The 12,009-nt window shown below is 39.1% G+C and overlaps 1 protein-coding gene across 1 annotated transcript in view; it reads right to left on the reverse strand.

Annotated features, from left to right (window-relative positions):
• FAM171B (family with sequence similarity 171 member B) overlaps nt 1–5,027 on the reverse strand; it is a 70,990-nt gene extending 65,963 nt beyond the window's left edge. The window contains exons 1-2 of the mRNA XM_077780264.1: nt 4,862–5,027; nt 785–922 (exon numbers count right to left, since the gene is read on the reverse strand). Coding sequence (XP_077636390.1) covers nt 785–922; nt 4,862–5,027 — 304 coding nt within the window. The remainder of the gene's footprint in view (nt 1–784; nt 923–4,861) is intronic.
• Nucleotides 5,028–12,009: the final 6,982 nt, after the last annotated feature.

Below are 12,009 nucleotides of genomic sequence, written 5' to 3' on the forward strand. Positions count from 1 at the left end.
GGCCGGGGCTGTGCCCAGCGCTGGGGCGGGGGGCCGGGCGGCGGCCTCCGAGCGTAAAGGAGAGAGAAGAGCCTTTCCTGGGGCTGGTCGGCTTTTCAGATCCTCCAGCCTTACGGAAACACCGGAAAATTTTGCAGAAATGTGAATAAAATTGCCCCCACCTGACCCCAAAGTAGAGGCAAAGGTGGTGTATTGATTACTCCCCTAAAACCCTTAACGCAGCACCCACCCATCAATTAGCCGGGATCTGTGGCCATAGAGGCTCTGCCGCATCACAGCCATCATTGATTAGCCAACTTAAAACTACAGTTCTACCAATTTTACTTTTTTTTTTTAATGTTTTTATTTCTGAGAGAGAGAGAGAGAGAGAGAGAGAGATACAGCATGAGCGGGGGAGGGTCAGAGAGAGGGAGACACAGAATGTGAAGCAGGCTCCAGGCTCTGAGCTGGCTTGTCAGCACAGAGCCCGCCGCGGGGCTCAAACCCACAAACCGTGAGATCATGACCTGAGCCGAAGTTGGATGCCCAACCGACTGAGCCACCCAGGCGCCCCCAGTTCTACCAATTTTAATTACACTTCCTTTCTTTCTGCTCCAGTGGGAATTCCATTCCTTATTACAAAATATTCTTGCTTACATTTTGTGTGATTGTAGCCTACACTTCTCACATATTCAAAAACCATTTACTAAATAAATGCACACTAGGTGCCTACTATGTGTCTTCAGTCAGTCAGATGCTTGAAATAAGCAAGATACAATCTTGCTTGCATTGTAGAGCTCATTACCTGTTAGGGCAGGGGAACATACAACCAAATTATAGTCCAAGGCATGGTTGCCACTGGAGACATAGTAAACAATGTGCAGAAGGTTGCACTGAGTTTGGAAGAAATTAACTGTGCTATATGGAGGTGGGCCATGAAACACTAGGGGACATGGGGTTTTAAGAAGAATTAAGAGTTCCTTGCATAGATGGGTACAACCAGGTAGTCTTGAATAACTGGGGCAGGGGTGTCTGAGTGGCTCAGTCTGTTAAGTGTTGGACTTCAGGTCAGGTAATGATCTCAGGGCTTGTGATTCTGAGCCCTGCAACCAGCTCTGTGCTGACAGCCCAGAGCCTGGAGCCTGTTTCAGATTCTGTGTCTCTCTCTACCCCTCCCCCATTCACTCTTTGTCTCTCAAAAATAAATGAATGGGGCAGCATCTATGTGTGTGAAGCCCAGAGGTGTGTAATAGTACCTTGTGCTTAGAAATTTGAGTAATGATTATGACAGAGTGGCAATGCTTTATTTATTTATTTATTTTATGGTTTTTATTTATTTTTGAGAGTCAGAAAGAGTGTGGNACAGGCTCCAGGCTGGCTCTGAGCTAGCTGTCAGCACAGAGCCCGACGCGGGGCTCAAACCCACAAACCGTGAGATCATGACCTGAACCAAAGCCGGAAGCTTAATTGACTGAGCCACCCAGGTGCCCCAAGAGTGGCAATGTTTTAGATTGAAAAGGAGAGTAAAGATCAGGTCCTTAAAAAATAATAGCAGACACCTCTATAGTATTTACTGTGTCCACGCACTGTTTAAGACGTCATGTATGGTAACTCCTGTAATAACTTCAGATGTACATAAGGAAATTGAAATACACTGCAAGTGATTATGAAATTAATCAGGAAAGGGACTTGATACCAGTCTACCTAGCACGATCACTTCGCTATCAGTATGGAAGTTGGATTACTGAAGGATAGATTGAGGGAGAGGAGGCCAGTTTAGAGGTGTTTCCAAAAATCAGTGAGGAGATGCAGAAGTCTTGTGACACTGGAAAGGAGAGGAAAGGCATGGAGGATTCAGTATTTAGGGCTAGAATCAACAGAGATAGTTGACTGTTTAGGTGGGGAAGGGACATATGTCCCATATGACACCCAAATTGTCAGACTGAGGATCTTGGGCGGCTGCTTCTGGCATCATTAAGATTAACTGGTAATAACAGTTGACAGAATAGATGATAGGCCATGTGTTCAGCTGTGGTCTCTTTGTATTTGGAGATCTCTTAATATAATGTAAATGTCATCTGATCGTGACATCATATCACTTACCATCTTAGCTGATTCAGCACTTTTGGCTGATTGGATGTCTCTTTCCACACTCACCATTTTTATGTGTGTTCCTCCCAATGTTCCAACTTCCTGGAAAAAAAACGCAAACTCCTTGGTAACAGAAAATTATTCTTCGCTCAAGGGCGTGAAAATAGTGTCTATTTAACCACAAAGAAAATAATAATAATAACAACAACAATAACATGTTATGTATATTATCTCACAGTATCTTTAGAGCAATCCTACAAATTAGGATTTGTAGGATTTGTATCCTAAAAAACAGGATAGTTTTCATTATCCTGTTTATCAAATGGAAGATCAGAGAGGCCACTGTCTTTCTCCAGGCTGCACTAATAATATGTGACTTTATCTTTCTGCACTTTTTGAAACTACGTGAGCTTTTTAGTGATTTTTAGACAAAAATAAACAACGTGAGCTACCTAAGTTTTGGAAAATAGATGCCAAAGTGAGGTCCCTCACATGAAACACCATTGTTCCACCACTGCTTTGCCCCGCCTGTGTGAGCAGAAACTACTGGGGGGAGGAGGCTGAAGGCAGGGAGCGTTTAGTAGCCCCATCAAGCTGTTTTTGTTGCATTTTCTTCCAAGTTACCTCTGCTCCTGGAGAGAGGAAAGGAGAAAATGGAAACGGCTCCAAAACCCTGACTGGCAGATCAGAAGGGAAAGAACGCTGCCAGGACTTCAGTCATCAGCCTTATGGTGGCCAGGTCTTCTTTAATATGTTAAAAGCTGACCTTCCAGGGGCAAAGCCACTGATTTCATGGCCCCAGTAGAGGGTGGACATCAAATCCTTCAATACTGTGGAGTGTTTAAAGAAATAAGCTTTGTCTATCAAGATGGTTTTTAGAGGACTTTTAAATGTTCCAATACTCATATAGTTTACGCGTAATTTCTGTGCAATATACAAAAAACATATTATATGATGCAATCAGGTAATCGAAAAAAAGTTGGTCAAGAGACAAATCAATAGATCTTAAATATATTTTAAACTCCTTATTTTATCTTAAAATAAGTAAATGTATATTTATCACTGTTTTGATATAGAGCCAAGATTTTTTTTTTAAGTTATCTAATCACAACCTAGGTTTTGAAGTCATAAGTCACAATTATAAAGCACCTCTATGACTTGCAGTGAGAGTTTAAGTGGAAGGAGCTCTTAAAGACGCTTGATAAGCAAGTGAGTGCCAAATCATTCTATTTAAATTTTTCCCCAAATTTTACAATTTTTTTCACCTAGTTCCTATTAAACTTTGTTTCCATGGAAAAATACACTTTGTTCAAATTTATATTTCATCCATTCCTTAAAATACATAGCAAAAACAAGTTTCAGAAGAAACACAACTGACTTTTGGGCACACACACAAAAAGCGAAACCAAGCTGACCTTCTGGAAGGTGAATCCTGCTAACTGCATGCGGGTTACTTGTCAGTCAGTGTGTTTTACAAAGGAACAGAAGCTCCCAGATGATGTAAGAAGTTATTTTCAAGCTCATAATCTAGAATACTGTTTATGCTTAAATACAATGTAACCACTAGTGTTAGAAATTCTTCATTTTTATAAAAAAAAAAACACTGCCAGAGCCACCAGAAAGCAAAGTATACTACCATACACATATTATATAATAATAATTTTTTACTGCTTAAGACCTTCTGGTACTTCCCAATTGCTCTTAGCATAAAGTCCAGAATCCCTAATAGACTTACAAAGCTATGTACAATCTATGCATGTACCAGAGAAAGAGAGAGAGTACCAGAGAGGAGAAAAATGATTTATTTTACGCCCTCAAATTAGACTTATTTGAGTTGCCCCTAGATCTTCACATATTGCTTTCTTCTGCCTGGAACGCTACGCCGTCACATCTTTAACTGGTAAGCTCCCATCGAGCCCAAAGGGTTAGTTTAGATATTCCTTTCTCCAGAATACATTTCCCTTAGTTTTGATTAGGTGCCTCTTCTATGAGCTTTCACATCACCTCATATTTCCCCTTAGAATTCTATTATTGAAAAATGGATTGCTCTTAAGAAGAATACAGAGTTAGGCTCCTGTGAGTCTCTGGTCACAACATTTTCATCAACTGGTCAATGCATAACTTGTTTTATGTATGTCTCTGTTTAAAGACACCTTATTTATTATGTTTTGTTAGTTCATTAACACTGAGCTCACAACCAACAATACTATAACTCATGCCTAACACATGGGCTTTCTCTATAAGGAACATCACAGCCTTCTTGGGCTTTGGAACACTTGATGGCACTTCAGCACTGTAATTATGGCCATTTTAAACAACAAAATAACCAATGGAAAGTACAAAACTGAAAAAAAAATGGCACTAAATAAACCACCAAAAGGACACTTTATGTGAGAACAGAAAGAAGGAAGGGCATCACCTTGTTTGACTTCAGCAGGGAATGTGACTGTTGTGTAACTCAAATTGTTCACTGCTCTGCATATTTCCATGAATAACCATGAAAGTACTGATTTGGGAATGACAAATACATTTCAGCAAATAGGCAAATTCAGAAATATGGGATCATGAATGATGAGGAACTACTCATAAGTGTGTGTGATCTGTATATAAGACATTTCTTTTGGTGTAAATAAGAAATATTGGGTAACAGAAAATACAGGGAAGTCAAATGATTCTGGAAAAAAAAGATATCAAGAATTAAGAAAGAATCTGCCCCTGCAGTCCCAGAATCCAGGCGTCCCTTGATGCAAGGGTAGCCCCCTATGCACCAGGCCAGCACCTTCACACTCACCCTCCTGTCTAGCCCCTATGGCCCCAAATTCCAGGTCTGCTCCACTGCCAGACTGGCCCCTATGGTCCCAGTCTCCAGGTCCACCACAGCAGTAGGCCAGCACCCAGGCTCTAGTGGACCCCGTGACCTCCTCAGATTCAGGCACCAGGCTTTCCTCCATCAACATCCATCAACATCCACAAATTGGTTGTTGTGATACATCACAGCAACAAAATGAAGGATAAAAATCACATAATCATCTCAACAGAGGCAGAAAAGGCATTTGACAAAACTCAACACCCTTTCGTGATAAAAAAAACATTCTCAACATATCAGATTGAAGAAATGTACCTCAACATGATGAAGGCAGATATGATACCGCAGCTAACATCATACTCAACAGTTTCACTGAGGGGCACCTGGGTGGCTCAGTCTGTTGAGCATCCAACTTCAGCTCAGGTCATGATCTCACAGTTTGGGGGGGGAGGGGTGATTAACGTTTTTTGTTTATTTCTGAGAGAGAGAGAGACAGCGTGATCAGGGGAGGGTCAGAGAGAGAGGGAGATACAGAATCTGAAACAAGCTCTGAGCTAGCTGTCAGCACAGACCCCAACACGGGGCTCCAAACCACGAACCGTGAGATCGTGACCTGAGCCAAAGTCAGACACTTAACCGACTAAGCCACCCAGGCGCCCCTCACAGTTTGTGGGTTGGAGCCTTACGTTGGGTTCTGTGCTGACAGCTCAATGCCTGGAGCCTGCTTCAGATTCTGTGTCTGCCTCTCTTTATGCCACTCCCTAGCTCATTCATTCTCTCTCTCTCTCTCTCTCTCAATCTCTCCCCCTCAAAAATAAACAAATAAACTTTAAAATCTTTGATAAAAGTACTGAAAATTGAAAGCTTTTCTCCAAGATCAGGGAAAAAAATGATACCCACTGTTACCACTTTTAATAAATATAGTATTAGAAGTTCTAGCCAAAGCAAATAGAGAAGAAAAAGAAATAAAAGGCATCCAAGCCAGAAAGGAAGAAATACAATTGTTTGCAGATGACATGATCTTATATAGAAAATCTTAAAGATTCCACCAAAACTATTAGGACTATTAACAAACTTAGTAAAGTTGTAGGATACAAAATTAGCATATAAAAATCAGTTGCATTTCTTTTTTTTTTTTAATAGTTTATTGTCAAATTAGTTTCCACATAACACTCAGTGCTCATCCCCACAAGTGTCCTCCTCCATGCCCATCCCCCCTCCCCCCACATCCATCAGTCCCCAGTCTTTGTCAGCATTCAAAAGTCTCCCATGGTTTGCTTCTCTCCCCTTCCCCCACCATTTCCGTCCTTCTTCTCCCCCTTGTTCCTCCGTCAGTTGCATTTCTATATACTATTATTGCACGATTCAAAAAATAAATCAAGAAAACAATTTCCTTTATAATAACATCAAAAAGAAAAGCAAACAAAAAATCTTAGGAATAAATTTATCAAGGAGGCAAAAGACCTGTACACTGAAAACTGTAAAAATTGATGAAAGAAATTAAGACACCAAAATGATGGATAGATATCCCTTGTTCATTAGTTGGAAAAAAAAATGTTGAAATGTCCATACTCCCTACAGCCATCTATAGGTTCAATGCAATACCTATCAACATTATAGTGGCTTTTTTCACAGAAAAAGAAAAAATAAGACAACACAAATAAAAGGCATCCAAACTGGCAAGAAGGAAGTCACACTTCCACTCTTCACAGATGACACGATACTCTATATGAAAAACCTAAGACTCCACCAAAAAATTGCTAGAACTGACCTATGAATTCAGCAAAATAGCAGGATATGAATCAATGTACAGAAATCAGTTGCATTTCTATACACCAATAATGAAGCAGCATAAAGAGAAATGAAGGAATCAATCCCATTTACAATTGCACCAAAAACCATAAAATACATAGGAAAAAACCTAACCAAGGAGGAGAATAAGCTATACACTGAAAACTGCAGAAAGCTTATTATAGAAATTGAAGATGACACACAAAAAAATGGAAAAACATTCCATGCGCATGGATTGAAAGAAAAAATATTGTTAAAATGTCAATTCTACCCAAAACAATCTACATATTCAATGCAATCCCTATCAAAATAACACCAGCATTCTTCACAGAGCCTGAACTAACAATCCTAAAACTTTAATGGAACCAGAAATGACCCCAAATATCTAGAGCAATCTTGAAAAAGAAAACCAAAGCTGAAGGCATCACAATCCAAACTCCAAGCTGTATTACAAAGCTGTAATCATTAAGACAGTATGGTACTGGCACAAAAACAGACACACAGATCAATGGAACAGAATAGAGAACCCAAAAATGGACCCACAAATGTATGGGCAACTAATCTTTGACAAAGCAGGAAGGAATATCCAATGGAATAAAGACATTCTCTTCAGCAAATGGTGTTGGGAAAACCGGACAGCAACACGCAAAAAATGAACCTAGACCACTTTATTATACCATACACAAAAATAAACTCAAAACGGATGAAAGACCTAAATATAAGACAAGAAGCCATCAAAATCCTAGAGGAGAACACAGGCAACAACCTCTTTGACCTCAGCTGCAGCAACTTTTTACTTGACATGTCTCCAGAGACACGGGAAACAAAAGCAAAAATGAACTACTGGGACCCCGTCAAGACAAAAAGCTTCTGCACAGCAAAGGAAACAATCAGCAAAACTAAAAGGCAACAAAAAGANTATGGGCAACTAATCTTTGACAAAGCAGGAAGGAATATCCAATGGAATAAAGACATTCTCTTCAGCAAATGGTGTTGGGAAAACCGGACAGCAACACGCAAAAAATGAACCTAGACCACTTTATTATACCATACACAAAAATAAACTCAAAACGGATGAAAGACCTAAATATAAGACAAGAAGCCATCAAAATCCTAGAGGAGAACACAGGCAACAACCTCTTTGACCTCAGCTGCAGCAACTTTTTACTTGACATGTCTCCAGAGACACGGGAAACAAAAGCAAAAATGAACTACTGGGACCCCGTCAAGACAAAAAGCTTCTGCACAGCAAAGGAAACAATCAGCAAAACTAAAAGGCAACAAAAAGAATGAGAGAAAACATTTGCAAATGACATATCAGGTAAAGGGTTAGTATCCAAAATCTATAAAGAACTTATCAAACTCAACACCTGAGAAACAAATAATCCGGTGAAGAAATGGGCAGAAGACATGAATAGACAGTTTTCCAAAGAAGACATTCAGATAGTAACAAACACATGAAAAAAATGCTCAACATCACTCATCATTAGGTAAATACAAATCAAAACCACAATGAGATACCACCTCACACCTGTCAGAATGACTAAAATTAACAACTCAGGCAACAACAGATGTTGGCAAGAATGCGGAGAAAGAGGAACCTTTTTGCACTGCTGGTGGGAACGCAAGCTGGTGTAGCCACTCTAGAAAACAGAATGGAGGTTCCTCAAAAAATTAAAATTAGAACTCCCCTATGACCCAGCAATTGCACTACTAGGTATATATCCAAAGGATACAGGTGTGCTGTTTTGAAGGGGCACATGGGCCCCAGTGTTTATAGCAGCGCTATTGACAATAGCCAAAATATGGAGAAGCCCCAAATGTCCATCGACTGATGAAAGTATAAAGAAGGTGTGGCATGTACATATACACAATGGAATATTACTCAGTGATCAAAAAAAAAAATGAAATCTTCCACTTGTAACAACATGAATGGAACTTGAGCATATTACGCTAAGCAAAGTAAGTCAGTCAGAGAAAGACAAATATCATATGATTTCACTCATATGAGGAATTTAAGATAAAAACAGATGGACATAAGGGAAGGGAAGCAATAAAATATAAAAACAGAGAGGGAGCCAAACCATAAGAGATTCTTAAATACAAAGAACAAACTGGGGGTTGCCGGCAGGGTGTTGGGTGGACGGAAGGGCCAAAGCGGTGAGGGGCACTAAGGAGGACACTTGCTGGGATGAGCACTGAGTGTTCGATGTAAGTGATGAATCACTAAATTCTATTCCTGTAATTATTATTACATATATGTTAACTTAGATTTAAATTAAAAATAAATAATAAATAAATAAACTTTTAAAAAAAGAAATAGAAATAAAATAATCCTATAATTCATATGGAACCACAAAAGAATGTGAATTAGCCAAAGCAATCTTGAGGGCTAGGAATAAAAAAGCTGGAGACATTACATTGCCTGATTTCAAAATGTGCTACAAAGCTGTAGTAGTCAGAACAGTACGGTGCTGGTGTAAAAATGGACATATGGATGAAAGGAACAAAATAAAGAGCCCAGAAATAAATCCAAACATTTATGGTCAGTTGATCTTTGACAAGTTGCCAAGAACACAGTGGAGAAGGGTGGTTTCTTCAATAAATGGTATTGGGGAAACTAGTTATCCACATACAAAAGAATGGAATCAGGCCCTCATCTCATTCAATAAGTAAAAATCAATTCAAAATGGGCTAAAGACTTAACTGTAATACCTGAAACTATACAGCTGTTTGAAGAAAACAAAGGGGAAAACTTCTTGAAAGCAATCTTGTCAATGATTTTTTGCACATGACAACCAGAAGCACCATCATTAGGAGCAGAAAACAAGTGAGACTACGTCATACCTAAAAGTTTCTGCACAGCAAAGGAAACAATCAACAGAGACAACCTATGGAGTGGGAGAAAATATTTGCAAACCATACAGCTTACAAGGAATTTCAACAACTCAATAGCAAGAAAACAAATAATTCCATTTTAAAATTGGCAAGTAGAATAGAGAGCCAGGAAACACACCCATGCAAGAACTGTCAATTAATTTATGACAACGAGGCAAGAATATACAATGGGGAAATGAGTCTCTTCAATAAATAGTGTTGGGAAAACGGAATTGGGAAAACGGAACAGCCACAAGCAAAATGAATGAAACAACTACTATTTCACACCGTACAAAAATTAACTCAAAATGGATTAAAGACCTGGGGGGCATCTGGCTGGCTTAGTGGGTGAGCATGCGACTCCTGACCTCGGGGTTGTGAGTTTGAGCCCCACATTGGGTGTACAGATTACTTAAAATAAAAACTAAAAAAAAAAAAATGGATTGAAGACTTGAACGTAAGATTTAAAACTATAAAACTTTTTAAATTTAAAACTATGAAACATGAGCAGTAAGCTCTTTGACAGTGAGTTTTTAGATCTGACTCCAAAGGCAACAAAAGCAAAAATAAAAAAGTGCAACTACAACAAATTAAAGAGCTTCAGCATAGCAAAAGAAGCCATCAGCAAAATGAAGAGGCAAACCAGGGCATCTGGGTGGCTCAGTTGGTTAAGCGTCTGGCTTTGGCTCAGGTCATGATCTCGTGGTCCGTGGGTTCGAGCCCCACGTCGGGCTCTGTGCTGACAGCTCAGAGCCTGAAGCCTGTTTCAGATTCTGTGTCTCCCTCTCTCTCTGACCCTCCCCTGCTTGTGCTTTGTCTTTCTCTCTCTCAAAAATAAACATTAAAAATTTCTTTTCCAAAAAAAATGAAAAGGCTATCCATGGAATTTGGAGAAAATATAAGTAAATAATATACAGTGGGCAAATAATCCAGTTAAAAACTGGGCAAAGGACTTTGGTGGGGCTCCTAGTGGTTCAGTCAGTGAAGTGCCCAACTCTTCATTTTGACAAAGGTCATGACCTCACAGTTCATGAGACTGAGCCCCGAGTCCAGATCTGTGCTGAGAGCATGGAGCCTATTTGGGATTCTCTCTCCCCACCCCCTGCCACTCCCTGCTCATGCTCTCTTTGTCTCTCTCTAAATAACTAAGTTTATTTTTAAATGAACATTTTTAAAATGTTGGGCAGAGGATCTGAAGAGACATTTTTGCAAAGAAGCCATGTCAATGGTCAACAGATACATGAAAAGATGCTCAACATCACTTGTCATCAGGGAAATGCAAATCAAAACCAAATGAAATACCACCTCNGGGGGGGAGGGGTGATTAACGTTTTTTGTTTATTTCTGAGAGAGAGAGAGACAGCGTGATCAGGGGAGGGTCAGNAATCAAAACCAAATGAAATACCACCTCAGACCTGTGAGGTGGACCTCAGAATCCAAAAGACAAGAAATAACAAGTATTGTTGAGGACATGGAGAAAAGGGAACCCTTGTGTCCTATTGGGGGGAATGCAACTTGGTGCAGCCGGCAAGGAAAACAGTATAGAGGTTCTTCAAATAATAAAATATAGAAATACCGTACAATTTAACAATAATTCTTCTGGGTATTTATCCAAAGAAAATGAATAAACTAATTCAAAAAGATATCTGCACTCCTATGTTCTTTGCAGTGATTTTTTTTAGTAGCTAAGATATAAAAACGACGTAAGTGTCCCTTCAATGGATGAATGGACAAAGACAATATGTTACACAGACACACACACACACACACAATGGATAAATATTTAGCCATAAAAAAGAATGAAATCTTGACATTAGTGACAACATGGACAGAAATTGAAGGCATTAGGCTAAATGCAATAAGTCACACAGAGAAAAAAAACCCTATGATTTCATTTACTTGTGGAATTAAACAACACCAAAACCAAGCTCATATACAGAGAATGGATTGGTGGCTGCCAGAGGCAGGGGGTGGAGGGTGGGAGAAATGGGCAAAGGGGGTCAAAAGTGATTAACTTTCAGTTATAAAATAAATAAGTTATGGGGATATAATGTGCAACTATTGTGAAACACTGTATTGTGTATTTAAAGTTGCTAAGAGAGACCTTAAAAGTCCTTAAAATATATATTTGTGTAAATAAAAATATATATAGTAACTGTGTATCGTGACAGATGTTAACTAGACTTAGCGTGGTGATCATTTTGCAATGTATACAAATATCCATCAGTATATTTTACACCTGAAACTGATATAATGTTAAATGTCAATTGTACCTTAATTTTTTTAAAAAAGCAAGCAAACAAAAAGAAAACCTCAAAACTCTCCATTTTGACCTACAGAATGCAATCTTTATCAGAATGCCAGATGACTTCTTTGTAGAAATTGACAAACTGATTCTAAAATCCATATGGAATTTCATAGGACCCCATAGAGCCAAACAATCTTGAAAAATAAGAACAAAGTAG

Source organism: Crocuta crocuta, unplaced genomic scaffold, assembly GCF_008692635.1.
Source record: "Crocuta crocuta isolate KB4526 unplaced genomic scaffold, BGI_CrCroc_1.0 scaffold38, whole genome shotgun sequence".
NCBI classification, from domain to species: domain Eukaryota; kingdom Metazoa; phylum Chordata; class Mammalia; order Carnivora; family Hyaenidae; genus Crocuta; species Crocuta crocuta.